Raw genomic sequence first — 21782 nt, 5'->3', positions numbered from 1 at the left:
CGTCTGTGAAATCAAAGGGAGAAGAAATGATTATTTAACATAAATCTTAGTTCCAGCATATGCTTTTTCTTGATAAGACTTTTTTAATCTTGTAGATGACTTTTTGGTGCTACATCTTGCCGACTTAATTCGCATGGCCTTTATGGCTGCCACAGATCATAGTGACCAGCTCCGTCTTTCTGGCCTTGAAACACTGTTAGTTGTTATTCGGCGATTTGCAGCTATTCCAGAACCAGAGTTTCCAGGTCATGTGATCCTGGAACAGTATCAAGCCAATGTAAGCACTTTCTGTTAGAAAATTTTATTTTTTAACACCTTGGATAAAAAGTCTGTGAAAGTATTTACTACTTTTTTTTTACATAATGAGTATATGTCTCTGCTAATATGTCACCAATATATAATCAGCATATAGAAAATGTGTATGTTTGAAGAAGAAATCTCTGAAGTAAAAGCAAAGTGGTACATAAACAGGTCTTTTATAACAGTAAAGGTTAATAGTCAAAACCTGCTAGGTAATGTGGGGGAATAAAGTACTCTGCTAATTAAATTCTTTACAAAATACCTGAATATTCCTAAGATATGCTAAATCATTACTAAATATTCCATTTAGGCTACATGCTTGTCACTCCTGGAATAGATGAGTGTTCTATCACACACATTACATGTAATCCTCCAGCAACATTTATCCTTCCCTACCTCTCATGATTCAGAGGCAGCTTTTGTGGGTTAGCATTTAGGGAGCCAGGAACAGTTTACCAGTTGACTAGCTGTCTCCGTCACATCTTCCTAGCAGGAAATGCCCATGTATGTTCCAGGAGAAAGCAAAAGGAAGGGACTTGAGTTATATAGAACTGTCATATTAGAATGAAATATTACAATTCACTGTAAGGGGAGCTCTGTTATATTCTTAGCCCTCTTAAAATTGCAAATGAGTGGCACCTGGCCGGCTCAATGGGTAGAGCATGGGACTCTCAATCTCAGGGTCATGAGTTCGAGCCCCATGTTGGGCATAGAGCTTGTTTTAAAAAATTGCAATGATATAAATATAATTATAGCTCACTTAAACTGAAGAGGAAAATTATTTTCAAGAATCGCAGTTGGCTCTGTTGTCTTCTACACCAGCTTTATTCTCAAGTTTGCTCTCTCCAAGTTGTATCAAAATGGCTCTCTCTTAGCACCCAGTCTTTTTTTTTTCTTAAATTTATTTATTTTGAGAGAGTCAGAGTGCAGATAGGGGAGGGGCAGAGAGAGAAGGAGACAGAATCCCAAGTAGGCCCTGCACTGCCAGCACAAAGCCTGACTCAGGGCTCCACGACCTGAGCTGAAACCAAGAGTCAGACGCTTAACCGACTGAGCCGTCCAGGTGCTCCACGCACCCAGTCTTAAAAAGAGACCATGCTTCTGTCCCAGTATTCCCAGCAGACGTCTTCAAGGAGAGCTCCCATTACCCCTGGTTGGATCCCTGGAGTCACCAGTGCTCTCATCTCCGTAGCAACAACAGGAGATAAGAGGAGGTTCCTCAAAGGAAAATTGAGGTGCTTTTATCTAAAAACAGATATAGTGGACAGGCAGAAAGAAACAGGTGTCCAGAATACTTATTGTAAACAATTTAAAAATATTAAAGAGATGAAGAGTTTGCGCTGTCTTACTTATTGATGCTTGGTATTTCCTATCATTTGTTGCCAGGTAGGAGCGGCACTTAGGCCAGCCTTCGCCTCAGAGACACCACCTGATGTCACTGCCAAAGCATGTCAGGTAAATGGTTAAAAAGACAGAGCTTAAAAAGTAAAAACCTCTCTTAGCACAGGGTATCTTAGAATACTTTAGATTTGTATTTCAAGTGAGATTGAACATTTTTTCATGTATCTAAGAGCCATTATAATCTACAGTTTTAAAGTTACTTTTCTGGGAGTGATTGTCAGACTTTCAATATCCAGCCCTAAAGCAGAACTGACTTGAATTATTTCTAAACATAATGGAATAAACTAACTTTAGTCCATTCTTTCAACTTTCTTTTATTCACTTGAATTCACTTGTATTTTAGTACCTTGAATATTCAGGGAACTGTATTAAATGTTGTATGAGGTCTCTATTATCACTTCATTGTTTGTATTCTTGCTATAAGTCATTAAAATCTTTTGTTAAATGAGACAGGAAGTAAATAAATAGATGGAAGAGGAAAAATTAGTTTTTTCTAGAAAAAGAAAAATACTGTGATCCAGGAAAACCTCTGATAATTGAGCAAATTGTTTGCATTGGAGAATTATTAATGATGTTTTCTTTTAAAACATTTTTAGTATCTCATTTTCAAAATAAACAAAATTTTCATTGGGGTTTTAAATGTTAAGTTCTTTATCTTTCAGCAGTTATATTAATTAACCACACAATCTCTGCTTTTAAAAGAGTAAGAAGAAATAATCAAGATTGAATTTTTTTTTAATGTTTTATTTATTTTTGAGAGAGAGAGAGAGAGAGAGAGAGAGAGAGTGAGCAGGGGAGGGGCAGAAGAAGAGAGGAACAGAGGATCCCAAGCAGGCTCTGCATAGAGAGCGCAGATGTGGGGCTCAAACCACGAATCACGAGATCATGACCCAGGCTGAAGTTGGACGTTCAACCAACTGAGCCACCCAGGCGCTCCAATAAGATTGAAGATTTAATTCAAATGTTAATCCAAACATTTATTAAAGTGGTACCTTTTGTGGCTGCATTTCTCCATATTAATAACACCTGAAACTCTCTGATTTATATACTAACCAGCACTGGTTTCCTTGCTTCAACCTTAGACTTCATTCCCTTTTACAATGCTGGCTTTTGACTGGCATTATCAGCCACATCCTTTGGGTTTCCTGATAGCAAGATGATTTCATTGTCTAGATTCCTGAGATATGGGTGAGCTCTGCTGAACTTACAAGGGAGGTATTTATAATTTTTAAATGTAACTTGATTTTCTTAAAAACCAGGTTTGCAGTGCCTGGATAGCAAGTGGAGTTGTGAGTGACCTTAATGATCTCCGAAGAGTTCATCAGTTGCTTGTTTCATCATTAACAAAAATACAGGCTGGAAAAGAAGCTCTGAGTCACTTATATAATGAAAGTGCTTCTACCATGGAGATCTTAGCTGTGCTGAAAGCCTGGGCAGAGGTTAGTGTGCTTCTCCATTTATAACTGGAATTTTAGAAGCTGTTAATAAACACTGTAGGCTATAAATTGAAATTGACTGTTTAAAACACAGTAAGTCCATTTTTAAGGTTAAGAAAAGATGTTCAACATGAGATTTTTTTATATATTAATTGACTTTTTAGCCAAGCATTCTAAAATATCTTTTATTGCCTGTTATCTGCTACTTTAGGCAGGGGCAGCCATGAGCTGCAAGGACTTTATAATAACCAGTGGAAATCAACTTTTATTGACATCTGAATTTTGGAAGTGTGGGTTTGCTTGTATGTTATATCAATTCTGTACATCACAGTTTTTTTAGAGCTCTTTCACAGAATAGCTTTTAATTATTAAATAACAGTCATTTTCTTTTCCAAAATTAGTGAAATCTTATAGGAAAATATTTAACTTTATTTACTGTTCTAATCATGAAGAAAGAGAAATAATTTTTAGGTTTACTACGAAAATGAGCACATACGAAAGTAGATGGAATAATATAATGCGCTCATGTATACACATCATTGGGGTTTCAGCAGTTCCCAAGCTTGGCCAGCCTCAGTTCATATATCATCTTAATGAAGGTATATAGTCTCAGATTGCAACTGAGAGAATTAACCAATATGTAAAAAAACATTTCCTCCATTAGAGCAAATTAAAACCTGAATATTGGAGTCCATGTATTTTTGTCATTATTTGGGTTTGACAAACCTTATTTAGGAAGTAGTTCTGCCTAGAACTAATGATCTTTAACAGTAAACTCTATGCTTTTAAACATTTGCTGTTAGTAGAGCAAACAGAAATTTTCTCATCTCTCTAACCTATTTTTATAAATAATTCTCTGCTTATGTAGTGTTCTTTATAATAATTTTAATCTCTGGGCTCTTGCATAAGCCCCTTATCTCCCATTCTCTCCTCAGTAAAAATAATGACTGATGAACAGATTCTGTACAACCAAGGTCCATAATCTCCTATCTAAAATCCTTGGAGCCAGATACATTTGGAATTCAGAATTTGGGGAATTTTTGAAAAGTAATACAGTACATATTCCATGTATCCCTCCAAAAAATTGAAGCAATACCATAGAATCTATAATCAAGCACATTGATAGTAAAATGTTTGAATATTCACACTATGTTGAATGGAGACTATAAATCGTCTCAAATAAATTCAGTCAATTTTGCCACCAAATTAAGTTTTTTTCAGTGCTTTTTAGATGTCGGAATTGTAGATAAAGGGGTAGTACATGTTATATCCTGTGTTGAATACTTTCACATTCTTGGTTTTTTTTTTTTTTTTTTTTTTTTTTTTTTTTTTTTGGTCTCAGAATCTGTAAACATTTCTCACTTACTTGTATGTGCCCTGAGGTCATCTAGAAACTATTGTTATGGTAGCTTCCAATTTAGTAACACTGCAATTGTGCTTTCAAAATGTTCAAAATGTAAATGCAGGCTCATGTGTAACTTAACATGCTTTGTCTATTACAAATCTATCTTTAGGAAATTCTTAGATATCAAAATCAAATTTATTCCATTACCAGCAGACCCTGAAAAACATTCATAAACTCAAGACCATAAAAAAAACAGATTTCAGACTTAGCTCTTTTACCATGAAATGAAAATAAAGTATCTTCTTTGCATGTTACTTCTGGAATAATGTCTAAAACATATATAGGCCTCTCTTTTTTTTTTTTAATCTCTATTTATTTTGAGAGAGAGTGAGCGAGCACGCACAAGAGTGGGGGAGGAGCAGGGAGAGGGAGAGAGAGAATTCTAAGCAGGCTCCACACTGTTAGCACAGAGCCCGAAGTGGGCTCTAGCTAACAAAGTGAGATCATGACCTGAGCCGAAACCAAGAGCCAGATGCTTAACTGACTGAGCCACTGGGGCTCCCCTACTTTCACATTTTACAGTCCTGTGAACAGTCCATCTTGATTCTATTTATGTAAACTTTTTATGGTGATTTAGAAGTAACTTTGAAAGAATACTTTTAGTATTTCAGCTTATTGCCATTCAGAAATGGCCATCTGAAGCCATTTATTGAGGTGGATTATAGGGCTATAACTAGACTCAGTGAGAAAGAGTGTTGTGATCATTTAGTTGGAGCTTTCAGGGATGTCAAAGTGCAGAATGGCGGCATAGTTGTCAAGCATTTGCTATCCCTAGTTGTATCCCATTAAAGAGAATATTTTTAGATCTTTCTATCCCAGTTTGCGTGTGTGGCTACATGTGTATACCTTGGTATCAGAGTGCATTTGAAGTACAGTATGCTTAAAAGTAAGGTTGGTCTCCTCAGCAAGATAAAAATATTTTAGCACCTTTTTAATGGGTATAAGAGCTTCCTAATTACAAATTAACCCTTTAACAGGTCTACATAATTGCTGTAGAAAGACATAAAAGCCACAGACAACCTTTGAAGACTACCACCTGTTCAGAAGAGAGTGTCAGAAATGGGTCATATTCATCAGATGGACTCCTTGACTTGGTTCACACAGACCTGGGCACGCTGAGTAGGCTCTGGCTTGCTGCGCTTCAGGATTTTGCTCTCTTAACTTTGCCTTCAGAATTTGCTTCCCAACTTCCTATTGAAGGTAAGGGGTTTGTAATAGATGTACATAATTCCTAGAGTGACAGTAACTTTTCAGAATTTATCCCTTAGCAAGTAATATTTATCTGAAACATTTTCTGTAGAATAATTTCCATTTATAGACTCAGCATGTGAGTGTTGCTTGAGGCTAGATACCCTGAAGTTGACCTTCTAGATAATAAGGCATGCACATCTTACCTCACAAGATACTGCCATATTGCTCTCCAAAGCAGTTATAACAATTTTTTTTAAGTTTATTTATTTATTTTGAGAGAGACAGAGACCATGCAAGTGAGGAAGGGGCGGGGTGGGGGGTTGCGGTGTAGAATCCTAAGCAGGCTCCATGTTGCCAGCACAGATGCCATTGAGGGGCTTGAACTCAAAAAACCATGAGATAATGACCCTTGCCAAAACGAAGAGGCTGATGCATAACCAACTGAGCCACTCAGGGGCCCTAGCAGTTAAAACAATTCATATGCCCACCAACAGCATGTTTCTGTTTCACTACATCTTCTACCATTATGTGTTGTCATACATATGACAACATGCTGGGTGGGTATGAAATAGTTTTTCATTGTTTTATTTTGTTTTTTCATTGATTGAAAACCTTTTTCTATAGGTTTATGGGCTAAGTTTCTTCTTCCATCAATCACCTAGTCATAGGCCTTGTCCATTTTCTACTTGGTATTTGTCATGATTTTACTGGCTTGTTAATCTCTTATGTAACTTTAGTATCATTCCTTTATGATTGCATGCTTCCCAAGTCTATAGCTTATTCTTTATTTTTCTAAAACTAATGTAATCAGTCATTTATGGTTTGTGGTTTTGTGTAATACCTGATAGATTTTTTTATTTAAGATCATAAAGACTAGAAGCATTACAGTTTTGCTTTTTACATTTTGGGCTTTAGTGCAGCTAGATTTATTTTGTGTGTATGGAATGGGGATAACATCTAATTTTGTAGTCAGTGATTAATACTGCATTTTATGGATTGGATATTTGGTAGCCACTTTTATTCTTCATGTTATTCCAAAATGTTGTGTGTGGGGGTTTGTTTGTGTTTTGGTTTTTTGTTTTAAACGTTTTGTTTTTACTCTTTGATAAATTCTAAATCAGCCTGCCAACTCCTGTTAGAATTTTACCTGGAATTATACACAAAAAGATAGGAGTGGTTTTTGTACTTTTCAGTAGCATCAAAATGGAAATAAACTGATTTATTGCCATAGTTGTCAGCCACTAATGAATGACAGGCATGAATCAACATAAGTAAATCTCAAAAACATAAAGTTAGGTGAAAAAAAGCAAGTTAAAAAAGGTTACATATGGGGCACCTGGGTGGCTCTGTCTGACTTCAGCTCAGGTCATGATCTCACAGTTTGTGAGTTCAAGCCCTGAGTCGGGCTCTGTGCTGACAGCTCAGAGCCTGGAGCCTGTTTCAGATTCTATGTCTCCCTCTCTCTCTGCCCCTCCCCTGCTTGTGCTCTGTCTCTCTTTCTCTCTCTGTCAAAAATAAAAAAAAGGTTACATACAATATGGGGTCTTTTAAGTAAAGTTAAACACAAAATAATAGCACATATTATTTATGAATACAAACATCTATTGTGGGAGTGATTTCACACTGACTTGAAGAGATTGGTTATAGAAAGAGGGATAAAAATTAGTGGTATAACTAAGTTCTAGGTTTTTTTTTCTTTTTTTTTTATAAGTAATGATTTAAGAAAGGCAAAATGTTTATATTAATCTTGTAAGTAAGTAAATGGGCAGCAATGTTTGTTTCAAATACACACCACATGTAAGTTCCTTAAAGAAACTTGGGATGATAGGAATGATTTGTTATCTTACAACAAAGAAGACAAAAGATGTAGTAGGAGCTAATCTCTTTTATTCCTCCTTAAACTGCTTCTGCTTTTTTGTAGGCGGTGCTTTCTACACAGCAGAGACTAGTGAAAATGCAAAATTGCATTATTACAACTCCTGGGCACTTATCCTGCATGCTACAGCATTGTGGCTTACCAGCACAGGCTTTGTGGTTGCTGACCCAGATGAAGGAGTGTCTCATCTTTCAAGACCTGTAACACCTACTTCTATGTGTCAAGGTTCATCATCTGGGGCTACAGTAAAGTCACCTGAGGATGTCTGCACTGATAGATTCCATCTTATTTTAGGTCAGTAAAAGAACTAACAATCTTCTAACCCTACAAAGTTTTTCTTGAATTGTGCCTCACTGCCTATCAACTCTTGGTGGTGATTACTTCATCTTTGTTAGGTGTTAGTGATAACCTTGATATAAATGAGTGAACTTATATACATTTTACAAAATTGCAGATGTCATTAAGTCTAGAATCCCATTTACAGGCTGGCTTCAGCATCATGTTGAATGAATTATAGAAATTATAAGACAATCCTAGTTCTTTGTAGATAATTTTTAAAAGATCCATGTAGATCTATACATTTTTTGGGGGCGCCAGGGTGGCTCAGTCAGTTAAGCATCCAACTTTGTAAGCTCCAGTCATGATCTCACAGTTCATGAGTTCAAGCCCCACATCAGGCTCTGTGCCGACAACTCAGAGCCTGGAATCTGCTTCAGATTCTGTGTCTCCCTATCTCTCTGCCCCTACCCCACTCATGCTCGCTCACTCTCTCTCTCTCTCTCTCTCTCTCTCTCTCTCTCTCTTTCTTTCTCAAAAATAAACATTTTTTTAATTATAAAATTTTTAAATTTCTCTGTATATATTAAAAATATCAATATACTGAGGCAGTCTACCTGTCCCCACTGTGGGCTCCTATCTGCATTCTTAAGAATTACAAGGTTCTGGGGCGCCTGGGTGGCGCAGTCGGTTAAGTGTCCGACTTCAGCCAGGTCACGATCTTGCGGTCTGGGAGTTCGAGCCCCGCGTCGGGCTCTGGGCTGATGGCTCAGAGCCTGGAGCCTGTTTCTGATTCTGTGTCTCCCTCTCTCTCTGCCCCTCCCCCGTTCATGCTCTGTCTCTCTCTGTCCCAAAAATAAATAAACGTTGAAAAAAAAAAAAATTAAAAAAAAAAAAAAAAGAATTACAAGGTTCAAGTATACTAAAAGGTACAAAAGTGCAAGCAAATATTTAAGGTCAAAGATAAATGAGATTTTTTTAGATTATGAAGTTTAAGCCATTCTTTGGCTTTCCTGGAACTTCACTTTTGTAAAGTTTATTTATTTATTTAGAGAGAAAGAGGGCCCCTATGTGAGGGGGTGGGGGAAGCAAAAAGAGAGAGAGAGGGAGGGAGGGAGAGAGAGAATCCCAGGCACATTCTGTACTCACAGCACAGAGCCCAACTCATGGCTTGAACCCATGAACTATGAGATCACGGCCTGAGCTGAAATCAAGAGTGGAATGCTTAACCAACTGAGTCATCCAGGCACCCTGAGGAACTTCATTTTTAAAGTGAAATAATCTTTCTAAGATACAGTGAGTCTCTAGAATAAATGAAAGAAAGGTTTCATATTTTACCTAGTTCTTAGAAAACAACACATTAGCTCATTACCTATAAAGAAATTATTGATTAAATAAAATATAAGGGTTACAAATACAAATGATTAAATAAACTTTATGGTTCAGAAAACTTCTATTATTATTCCTTCTCAGGCCAGACATGATCAGATTTCCTATATCCTTGGGTATATTAAACTTTATTTCCGTTTGCCTTGAGATAAGAGCTTTTTAAAAACAAACTTCAGAATAAAGAAGGGCAGATACTATGAGCATAAGCTATGCAGTTTGACTACCTCAGTTCAAATTCTTCATGTACCACATTGTAACTGACCTTGAGCCAATTAAATAACTTAAGCTCTGTGTGTTCATCTCTCTATCAAAAAGAGTGTTAGTAATAGTACCTGGGGTGCCCAGCTGGCAGTAGAGCATGAGACTCTTGATATCACGGTTGTGAGTCCAAGGCCCATGTTAGGTGTGGAGATTACTTAAAAATCTTAACAAAGAAAAATAGCACCTACTTCGTCAGCTATGATGAGAATGAAATGAAATGGTAGATGTAAAGATACAGTGATCCATTATAATCACTCACTTTTAGTAAGGTTAAGGTTATACAACTGCATGTTGGGGCGCCTGGCTGGCTCAGTTGGTAGAGCGTGCAACTCTTGATCTTGGGGTCATGAATTCAGGACCCACATTGGTATGTGGACCTATTTAAAAAACAACAACAACAACAACAACAAACTACATGTTCTCTAGTATAATTTTATTATAATTTTGTATCTTTGAACTATTTCATAGCAACTGTGCAGTAGTACACAAGCCTAATTGAGATTATTCTACATGTACCTGTGGATAAAAACAACTAACAAAGAAGACTTGCTTTATCACTTAATTGTTTAGTGTTTTTTTGTTTTGTTTTGTTTTGTCTTGTTTTTTTAAAGTCGGCTCACACCAAGTGTGGAGCCCAGCCTAGGGCTTGAACTCACGACCTTGAGAATAAGAGTCGGATACTTAACTGACTGAGCTACATAGGCACCCCTTAATTGCTTACTCTTAAATTCATTGTGGTTTGTTTATATTACCTTTCTGCTAAGCTTATTTATATATCTTATCAAAATATAAAATGAGTTCCTTAACTTCATAAACTAAGGATCTCAAAGAAGCCTCCTTCTCTTTTTCGGTTTTCTACAGGAATCAGTGTGGAATTTCTGTGTTCCTTACGCTCAGATGCAACCATGGAAAGCATTACTGCTTGCTTACATGCATTACAGGCTCTTCTAGATGTTCCTTGGCCCAGATCTAAAATTGGCAGTGATCAGGTGATTTCTTGTTTTTTTGTTAGGCTTCTGTAGATTTCAAGGAACAGGAATCAAACATGTTCAGGTTACCACAGCAAACAGAAAATGAACACAGAGAAGTAAAAAGAAAACTAAACTTCTGTCCAACTAGGTCTCAGAACTGGAATACTGTCAGCAACTGTACTGAGCCAGGAGCAGTCATGCCTCTGATGTCACTTTCTGTCCTTGCTGCTTCTGTGCTGATTTCTGCTGCCACCAGTTAACCACTCATTATAGCAGCTCTTCAGTTGAACTTAAGCGATCATGATGGGAAGAAGCTATGTTCTAATGGCCAGTATAGTAGCCACTAGCTCCGTGTGGCGTTCCCTCTTTGTATTTTTCTGCTTTGGTGCACCCTGTTCTTTATATACATCTGTATCTTCTATTCCCTTTCCCCAAGAGAGAATCTACTTGGTTCATGTAGTTACGTCTGTTACAGAATATTCCCATTGCCTGAGTTCTCCTTCCTGGTTGTTAAAGAGACTACTGGATAGCCTGTAGGTGGAGTCAAACACTAATATCTTAACCAGTTGTGAGCATGATAATAGGACCACTATAAAAGTATGGCATTTCCTTTAACTTACTTCCCAAGAGCAACTATGATTTTTCTATGTAGACTGTAAGTTAACCTATTAACACTGTTGTTTATTAGGTTTATATTATTAATCAGCTTCCTACCTGACTTGGATTGTACTTAAATAAATTGTGAGCTTTTTGTTCTTGCTTATTCTGTATGTTAAAACAAGTACAATAATGACAGATTTACTCTGTTATTTTCAAAGATGAAAAAAAGCCAACAGAGTAAGCACTAGAAGAGAAAAGTGGAAAATGAGAGAATATTTGTCCAGTGTATTTTATTCTTGAGAAAGATGTCCATTGTATGCTTATTAACTTATCACTTTTAATGTCATCCTTCTCCATCATTCTTTGTTGCTATTACTAGAAAATCTCAGTATAGGTCTGGAAATCTAGATGGCAGTGCTTGAATTCTTTTAGTCACATTTCTCATCTTGTTTTGGAAGTTTCCCTTTCTATGTTCCCACTTTAGGACCTGTGTAAAAATGATCTTTTGTCATAGTGCCATGTCCTGCAAGATTGGACAAAAACCAATGTGGAGTTGGTTTAAAGTAGAACAAGTATTACTTAACTTTATTGTACGTATACCTTTATTCTTTGTGAACAATTTGTTATATTCTCTTTTTCAGTTTTTTCATGGCATTTAACATTGGTATTTTTAAAAAAGAAAGTATGTGATTTCCACTACAGTTTCCCCTAAATGTTTTCTGTGATAGGACTTGGGCATCGAGTTGTTGAATGTACTACATCGAGTAATTTTGACCCGAGAATCACCTTCTATTCAGTTGGCTTCACTTGAAGTGGTAAGACAGATTATCTGTGCAGCTCAAGAACATGTCAAGGAGAAAAGACGAAGTGCAGAAGGTGAATGTTAACCCATAATGCCAGATTAACCATATTACTATAATCAAATCAGCATTATGTCTTAAAGTCTTCTTAAGTCTGTGTTGTTCTCATAATATGTTGTGTGTAGTACAAGTAAAACCTCTCTAGGTATAACTTTAAGTCTTTTTATTCACCTCTACATGTTAGCTTGGGTATTGTCAGTAGCCAAACCACTATTCCTGGGGAAAATGAGAATTTTAACAAAATACTGGAAGGGGAGAAAATATCCCTTATATTAAGTACTTACTTTAGCTGTGTTTACCAATGTACACAGAAGAACTACTGACAATTTTTTTTTAATGTTTATTTCTTTGAAAGAGAGAGTGTGTGTGAGAGAGCATGAGCAGAGGAGGTAGAGAGAGAGAGAGAGAGAGAGAGAGAGAGAGAGAGAGAGAGAGAGAAAGAATCCCAAGCAGGCTCTGCACTGTTAGTGCAGCACCTCACACAGGGCTCTGTCTCAAGAACCGTGAGGTCATGACCTGAGCCAAAATCAGGTCAGATGCTTAACCGACTGAGCCACCCTGGTGCCCGTGACAATTTTTTTTTTTTAAGTTACTTATTTAAGTAATGTCTACACCCAGCATTGGGGCTCAAACTCACAACCCCAAGATCAAGAGTCACTTGTTCTTCCTCTTGAGCCAGCCAGGTGCCCCGTAACTACTGACAATTTTTTAATGACTGACTTTTTGCAAAGTAATTAAATTGTTTGTTTATAAGTCTAATTTGGTATTGATGAGTTTATCATTTAATATTCCATTTGACTACATAAAACAGAAAACTCAATCTAAGAGTGGATTTAAAACACAAGGACTTATTCTGTCATTCAGAAGGAGCCCCAGAGTCAGGCAGTCCTGGGCTGGTCGGCACTGGAGCTGGACCTGGACCTGTCAGGTTCACATTCTTAACAGCAAGGTGTTAACCAGACAATGTTTTAAGGCTGAGAGGGTTACACAGAATTTTTTTGATCCTCTGCAGTAAGAAGCCATAATAAAGACAACTCCTTTTACCTTTGTAACCTTCTCTTTCAGTCTTTAACACCCAAGACTTTAGCCATTTAAATGTTTTACCTACAGCAGAAATGAAATTGCCATCAACCCAAAGCAAAGCAAACACAGAGTGATTATTCAATACTTGTTTTTTTCTGTGTTTTAGTTGATGATGGGGCTGCTGAAAAGGAAACCCTGCCAGAGTTTGGAGAGGGAAAGGACACAGGAGGACTTGTGCCTGGGAAATCTTTGGTTTTTGCAACCCTGGAATTGTGTGTATGCATTCTAGTTAGACAGCTTCCAGAATTAAATCCTAAATTAACAGGTAGCCCAGGAGTAAAAGCTACCAAGCCACAGGTGCTGTCAGAAGATGGAAGCAGATTGGTGTCAGCAGCATTAGTTATCCTCTCGGAACTCCCTGCAGTGTGCTCTCCTGAAGGTATGCTGTGGGATGTGATTGCTTTTTTTGACCTGGAAGGAGACAAATGGTATTAATAAATAAAGGAAATAATGGTCGCCAGTCCTTTTCTCATTAAACAAATGCCGACCCAAAGGTTTGGTTGGTAATGTTTTTAATCCTCTAAGATTAACAATGCATTCTCAAAATTTGTTTTACTAAAAGGGTGAAGGTAAATATAGAGATAGCATGGACTTTAGACAGGTAATGCTCTTCTTTGGTTGACAATATTTTTAACCTGTGAGTGGCAATGATTAGCTCTTAGGCTTTTTTTTTTTTTTTTTTTTTTGGTAAAAAATACATAACAGATTTTCCTGTCTCAATGACAGAAATTTGTCATCAGTTCAAAATCAAGTCCATACTTTTAATGTAGCATTTAAGTCTCCATAGGGCTCTGCTGAATCATTGTCTCTTCCTGATTCCTTCATGCTCCTCACTGTTGTGCTATTGTCCATGATCTGAAGAGGCCCATCCCTTCTCCCCTTTTTTATAATTTGCCTTCCTTTGAAGTTCATTTCCAGGCCTATGTCACCTGTAAATGCTTCCTTAAAAACTCCAGCTCGTAATGAGTTTTGCATTTTCATACGTGTATATGTGTGTGTATAATGTTGCTTCTGTATGTAGATAGGTTTTATGTATCATATAGAGACATTATATATAATTGGTTATTACGTATAAAGAAAAACTTATATACAAACAAATATGTTTTGCTTCCAATGAAATACTGTATCCTTCAGGAAATTTAATACATACTTAGTACTTAATAGATTTCTTAATTGGTAAGCATTTTTTTTGCTTAAACATGTCTTGATCAATTTATGTGCTATCGTATTTTTAACATGATTTTTAGTTTCAATTTGAATTAAAACTTATATTCCTTATTCTCACATACTGCTTTGCCCCAAGAGTGGCAGCAAAAGTGACTAATAGAAGATATGGGATAAAAATACACCATAAGAGTTCTGTTGAGTAGCCTCTAGAAACATAAAATTTACCATTCTAATTTTAATCTCATTTTAAACATAACTAACTGTTTAACTCTTTAGTGACCATGAAATGTTTAATAATTTGTACTGAGTTCCTTAAAAAAAAAAAGTTTAATATAAAATAAATTCAGGTGGATACTAGCGGTGGTTGCACAACATTGTGAATGTACTTAATGCCACTGAATTGTACACTTTAAAATGGTTAAAATTATAAATTTTATGTTATCTGTATTTTATAACACTAAAAAATAAAAATAAATTCACCATTTGTCAACCACCAAGTAAGACAGCAAAAGATGATGAAACTGTGACACAATTTAAATAACATTTTCAATTACAACCAAAATGTAATCCGGTCTTAAAAATCTTAACCCTACCTAAATTATCTTAACAGTTTTAATCCTTTATGAAAAATGTCTTAAAGGCTAGAAATCTTTGACAGTGCCTTACTCATTGATGATTTCTTTTTAGGAACTGTATATATAGACTGAAACACAGAGTGTTTTTAAAAATGTATCTTACAGGAAGCATCTCAATTCTCCCTACTATATTGTACCTTACAATTGGGGTCCTCAGAGAAACTGCTGTGAAGTTACCTGGGGGCCAGTTATCTTCAACTGTTGCAGCTTCCCTACAGGCTCTGAAAGGAATATTGTCCTCTCCCATGGCCAGAGCAGAAAAGAGTCACACTGCTTGGACTGATCTTCTCCGTAGCGCTTTAACAACAGTACTTGACTGTTGGGATCCAGGTAATTAAGGCTATTTGGAAGTAGTTGTTCAGTTTGCTTTAAAAACCAAGTGGAATGTGTTTTTTGGGTGGTTTTTTTTTTTTTTTGAGAATAAGCTATTTAACTGATGGTGTTTGGCATTCTCACCTAGAGGAGACCACATATTCACTGTGTAATGTGTTTAGAGAATATGTATAAGCAGAAACATCTGTATTCTCATTTTAGTATCTTTACTCTTTAATGCTGTTAAATGACTGGCTTCCTGTATATTAAGTTAATAGTGAGAGACCTTCAAATGTAGTAATTAATTTACAGATACAGTATGATCCATAACTAGCTGGCAAAAGTGCGTAAGTACACATTGTAAATCTAAAATAAGACTAATCAGGTTTATATCCTCACTCCACCACTTACTGGCTGACTAGCCAAGTTACTCAACTTCTCCGAGCTGTAGTTTTCTCATTAACAGAATAAGGGTATTGTGTTGCAGGAAATCTTTAGAGCAGTAACATAATACATGGAAAGCATCTTGCTTATTATCTGACATATATCAATAAATGATAGTATTATGTTCAGTATCTGTAAAATTTGGTTCACCCATGTTATTGTGCAGTTTTCATTTTCAACATGACATCATGGTGATTGTAAAAAGTCCTTAGACATATTACAGATTGTCCCTGCCTTCCTTGTTCTGTTTATAAAATGTTACAATTCACCATACACTATTTTATATGGTATAAAAGTTTCAGTTGAGGTCAGCATTTATTGACCACCTACTTTGTGCCCAAAGCTGGGAGTCTCATGGAGTCTAGTTCCTACAAATTGCCATATGATTAACATGTATGATTACTACCACAAAGTACTCCTTGAAGGCAACAGTAATATCTTAATTATCACTGCATTTCTAAGTACAGTAAAAAAGAGACTGATAAAAACTTAGAGTAATCAGCTCTATGTGAGTGAATCAGGCAGAGTGTAACAGGTAGGGTTCTCTGGAAGCTCAGGCTGAGATGGAGTTTGGGAAGCAAGAGGTTTATTAAGGAACAACATCTGTAGATAGGTGTGAAAGGAGTAGGGGAAGGCAACATTGGGCAAAGAAGTCTGACTCCAGTGCAAGCCCCCAAAAAGCTCAGCAGATTTGTTGGGAGCTCTACAGGTTGCCTGCTCATTTGAGTGTCTCACATAGGACAGAAATGGCCTGTACTTTATCCTCAGATGTGGGCTACCCCAGGAAAGATGTGATCTCAGTCAAGGCAACTCTAGTTTGAGGCCAACCCTGAAGGAGCTAGCTGACCATACTCCCCATGGCTGGGCAGCACCTTCCGCCATGAAGGGGATCTCAGTGGTACACCTGTATATCTACCAAGAGACTTTTCAGGCAATTTCTTATAGGATTAGAAAGCATTTTCCACATGGACATCATAGAAACGGGCTCCAGGCACAACATTTTTATCTGTAGTCCTAAATAGTATGGTACGTTTGGGGACATCAGGTATAGAGTAAAGAAAGAATGTGGGGTTATGGGAAAAGAGGAGGGTGATGAATAGTGATTAGTAAAGAGATGAGGCTGAAGGGTACATGGGGCCAGTTTTATGGAGAGTTTGCATGGTTTGTAACTTGGGCTGCTTTTAATATGCATGTAGAATCCCTAAAGGGTTTTAAGGAGGAGAGTAAAGTGTTAAGATTTGCATTTCTGAAGAATCACTGTGGCAGCTATAGAAAACAAAGCAAGATACTTGGAGGTAAGATAGCAGCAGTAAGGTTAAAGAGAATAATGAAAAATGAAACGTTAAGCATGTATGAACAGAATTTACTGATAATTTGATTCAGGGATTGAAAGGGTGGGTTGACTGAGCATTAACAGAAATTCCAAAGTGAACATTTTCAGGGGAATGTAGCGAATTGAGTTTGAAATACCTATCGGATAATCCAGGGAAGTAAAATATGTAGAGGTCTGGAGTTCGAGAAAGTTATTTGAGCTAGAGATGATTTAGACTATGTGTATTTCATTTGAGAGTTGTCAGTGCAACCTACGGAATGGATAAAATCACCCAAATTGAGTGTATGGAGCAAAATGGGAAGAGATTCAGGGGACAATGCAGTCACAGAAGCCAGAGAAAAGAGTTTTAATGGTGAGAGAGTGGTCAACAGTATAAATATGGTGTAAACGGGAGGTAAGAAAAGGGGAAGGATTGAGTATAGACTTCTCTTGACAAGAAGAGAAAGCTGGAGGACAAGGACAATACAAGATCAAGGAATTTTTTTTTTAAGATGAAACTCTAGCATGAATTTGTGCATATGTGGGAGAAAAGAAGGTAGAGATGGGATTGGAGTTAGAAATATTAGGGAAGGAAGCCACGTTCCTTTCTAAGCAGGAAGAAATAAAATTCATAGCACATTTAGAAGGGTTAACCTCTACCAATTGAGGAAAGAAAACGAGGTATAGATAGGAAGTAATAGGTATAAGTTTTTATGTTGAGAGTTAACAATGAGCTTGCCTCTTCCATCACACACACACACACACACACACACACACACACACACACACGGTTTTTTGTTTTTTATCAGAGAATGCAGTTAGGACCGTGAGGATTTAGACTATCTACTGAGAGAAATTAAAGCAGGAACTGATGATCACAGGTTAACCATTTTCTGTGTAAGGAATTGCCCAAAAATTGTGGCTTAAAACAACATTTATTATCTGATAATTTATAGGTCAGGGATTTGAAGCAGCATAGGGGCGTGGTTCTCTCTCATGAGGTTACTGTTAAGATGTTGGCCAGGGCTGTAGCTAGAGGATCCATTTCCAAGATGATTCACTCATGGCTCTTGGAAAGAGTCTTCAGCCTCTTGCTGGCTATTAGCAGGAAGCCTCGCTTCTGTACCACAAAGGCCTCTCCATGGGGCTAATGCTAAGGGAATCTTGTGTTTATTCTAGGTAAAAGAGGGTGAGAATAAGGGAATTTGGGCAGGGGTGGGGGAATAAAGGAATTTAGAAGAAATGGGAAGAGGAACCCAGGAGAACTTTATCTCACTGAAAGTAAAAAGACATTTTTACCAAACAGACTAGTTTACTACTGTTGAAACTACTGTTGTAGTTTCAAGTTGCCATGAATGACTGAAAGTGCCAACTCTATGGGAAGCAGTAGAGCATCATGATTAACACTATGCTCTCTGGAATCAGACCTTCTGCCTTACTAATTGTGTGGCTTGGGCAAATGACTAATTTCTATTCCTCAGGCTCTCATCCATAAAATGGGAGAAATAAGAATACCCACCTCCTGGTGCTGTTGTGTGGATTAAACATTTAATATATATGAAGTACTTATAATGATGCTGTCATAATTTTAAGTGTTGACCCATGTACTTTTTTACCTTGATATTACTCAAATTATTTTTATAAAATAAATCCCAGTCATCCATAATATTTTGCTTTCATTGCTACTGTCTCTCAAGTGTTAGCTCAGATATTAATCTCCTCAGGGCTCTCTCTGACCACCCAATGTAGCAACTCCTGGGTTGCTTTCTTTTATCTTTTAATGAATTTTTTATATTCATAGACTTTGTGATGAACTGAAATTAAATTCTTCATTTACTTTCTGGTACACAGTATATCTTCTCTGTGAATTGTATTCTCAGTGCCAGAAAGAGTACTGGCACATAGTAAATGTTTCTTAACTACTGAATGAATGTTAGCAAAGCTATTATCTCTATCTCTGTATATCATTTCTTCATAAGTAGCAATCCATTCTTATACAATTTAGTGACTCGAATTTGCTATGCCTTTTCCTTTTCAAATAACATTGAGTTTTCACAGCAGGCTCATTAAAATTATTGAATGAGAATATGAAGGCAAATATGGAGGGAAATGAAGGAAAATTACATCTACTAGAAAATTTCCTCGAATGTGGCCCATGCAATAATTTTAGGTTTTTCTGTACTGTTAAGAAATTATATATATATATAGCAAAGCACGAGGTAGTTAAACTTGACATTTGTATTATGAAAATATGAATACCTTATTCTTAACCAAGAAAAATCAGTTGTACATTCATTTCTCATCTGCTTCACAACAAAAATGATAATAGCTAACACATGTTGAGCATATGTATAACATGCTATTCTAAATGATTTACTTGAATAACTCCTCATAACTTTATAAAATATAAGTACTGTTAATACTGCCATTTTACAAATGAGAAAACGACAAATGGGGTTAGATATCCAAGGTCACACAACTAATAAATGTATATTCCTGGTAAATCTACACATGGTATTTACAGATGTCTACCTGTGAAGAATATAATCACTTTCGTAAATTTTGGCTCTAGAATTACTTACAGTGCACATTTTGAAACCTATGACATTTTCCAGGATTCTTAAAATCATTCCATCAGTGTTTGCCTGTAACTGTTGTGTACACAAAAGAAATTGTTGGCTGTCAAACTAGATGCATCTTCACAGATATATAGAACAATAAATATGTCAATTGTCAATGTTGGGATGTTTCTGATAGATCATTTCTCTTTAGTAGATGGAACACATCAAGAACTTGATGAAATCAGTCTCCTTACTGCTATCACAGTATTTATTTTGTCTACCAGTCCAGAAGTTACTACCATTCCATGCCTTCAGAAGCGTTGTATTGAGAAATTTAAGGCTACTCTTGAGATAAAAGATCCTGTGGTAAGTCTCTTTAGTAGAAAGAGGTTTGTAATAGGAATATGTTTAGGCTTTTGCAGAACTTTCTTTGTGATTTTGTTGGCTCCAACAAGAAGTACCAGGCTATTTTTTTTTTATTTGTAGGTGTGGAGTAATTCCTTATTCTTGGGGTGACAAAGCCAAATAATAATGGTCTTATTATTTGGCCCCAAGGATACAGTGTAGTTGGAGAAAGATAAAGGAAATGTTTTTTAAAAAAATTAATTTGAAATAGAGGCATCTTAAAGTTGATACATCTTTAGAAATTATAAGGGACATCTTACAAAGTAAGATACTTTGTAGCTTATTATAGTGGATTTCCTAAAAAAGAAAGACTTCACATACCTTCAAGAATATGAAGTATTCTTTATATGAAGTATGAGACCCTCCCCAAAGCAGTACGCTCAAGTTAATCTCATTCTTTTATGACCCCTTCATTTGCTACATTAACTTCCTATTCCTTTATGCACTACAAAATGAGTTTGTGGCACAAATTCATTGACTCCTGAAATACAAGAACCAAATTTTCTCTCAGGAAAAAATAATCATTCAAATACTGTCATAGTGAATTGGGTAAAGTATGATTTACATATTTGATGTATAGTCATCTTTTTTTTATAAAATTTTTTTAATGTTTATTCATTTTTGAGAGAGAAACAGAACATGAGTGGGGGGAGGGGCAGAGAGAGGGGGAGACACAGAATCTGACTCCAGACTCCGAGCTGCCAGCACAGAGTCCAACATGGGGCTCAAAGTCACAGACTATGAGATCCCAACCTGAGCCAAAGTCAGTCATTTACCCAGCTGAGGCACCCAGACACCCCAATGTATAGTCATCTTTTGTTCTGTCCTATTTGTTGTTCTCAGCTTCATAGGAGCTTTATGTTGCAGTCTCAAAGGGTGGTTCTGCTGTGTGATGACACAAAGTTAATATGGTCCAGACATGGTTGCTTAAAACTTTAAGATCATGCCATTTGAACATTTAGATATATGTGATTTTTACCTAGAACGTTTTCTGAAATCCCCAAATTAGTTGTCACATTTGTGTCTGTGTTTGGTTCTGTTTTTTTCTTATATCACAGAGGGGCATATGAGAAGGAAAATGGGAAGTAGAGAAGAAAAAAAAAAGTTAGCCATTCATAGTTATGCTATACTGTGTAACCCATATGCCTCTATTCTCGCTCCAAACTGTCATAGCCATTGTTAGCATGCAAATTTGAATGCCTGTGTTAAAAAAACAAAATTCAACTGAAGAAATAGTAAAGATCTTTACCGTTTTATTCGACATTTCATAAATTGGGCAGCATCCCATTTGGCAGATAGAAAAGAGCTCTGAAGAGCCATACAAAATGAAAGACTTACAGACAGGAGGCGGTTAGGACAAGGAAGTTACTAGCAAAGTATGGATTGTTTCAGGCAAAGTCACCTTCCTTTGGGAGACAGCAGGGGTCTGTCAAGCAGATTACCGCACTAGTGCTGACCAGATTGACTGTAACTAAGTTAAGTATTAAGTCTTGGTTTGGTCACATGAGCTTTAGCACAAGTGACTCCATTTTGGGCCTGTTGTCTCCTTTTTTTTAACAATCTTCCCCCTTTTGATCATACTCTCAGCTTAACTGAGAGATGGGATCCAAGTTGAAAGCATTAGCAACCCTCCCAGCTACCACTGAAGTTCTTGCAGGGTTTGCTGATCCTCTGTGTGGTATTCACAAGTCACAACTTCAGGTTCACATTTTTTAAGTTGGTCATTCTTTGTGTTCCTTTTCCGATATTTTGCACATCATTTGCATGGTGGTTAGCAGCTATGAGCATGCATTTAAAACCTTTGAGGAAAAACAGGACCGGGAAGATTTTTTTTTTTTTTGATGTTTATTTATTAGGGGAGAGAGAGAGAGAGTGCGAGCTGAGGAGGGGCAAAAAA

The 21782-nt window shown here is 36.7% G+C and overlaps 1 protein-coding gene across 5 annotated transcripts in view; it reads left to right on the top strand.

The window, feature by feature from the left end:
- Positions 1-21782, top strand: part of HEATR5A (HEAT repeat containing 5A) — a 120612-nt gene that overhangs the window by 88953 nt on the left and 9877 nt on the right. For 3 of the 5 annotated variants that reach the window (XM_043554342.1, XM_043554340.1, XM_043554341.1), the window contains 10 exons: positions 96-277; positions 1687-1755; positions 2961-3140; positions 5520-5742; positions 7655-7903; positions 10397-10524; positions 11835-11982; positions 13156-13428; positions 14957-15181; positions 19692-19846. In XM_043554342.1, the coding sequence (XP_043410277.1) occupies positions 96-277; positions 1687-1755; positions 2961-3140; positions 5520-5742; positions 7655-7903; positions 10397-10524; positions 11835-11982; positions 13156-13428; positions 14957-15181; positions 19692-19846 (1832 nt within the window). The remainder of the gene's footprint in view (positions 1-95; positions 278-1686; positions 1756-2960; positions 3141-5519; positions 5743-7654; positions 7904-10396; positions 10525-11834; positions 11983-13155; positions 13429-14956; positions 15182-19691; positions 19847-21782) is intronic. The other 2 variants (XM_043554343.1, XM_043554344.1) reach the window with 1 other exon arrangement.

Source organism: Prionailurus bengalensis, chromosome B3 (genome assembly GCF_016509475.1).
Source record: "Prionailurus bengalensis isolate Pbe53 chromosome B3, Fcat_Pben_1.1_paternal_pri, whole genome shotgun sequence".
NCBI lineage: Eukaryota > Metazoa > Chordata > Mammalia > Carnivora > Felidae > Prionailurus > Prionailurus bengalensis.
The sequence above is the reverse complement of the archived record's forward strand: the minus strand, read 5'-3'. Positions and strand labels throughout refer to the sequence as shown.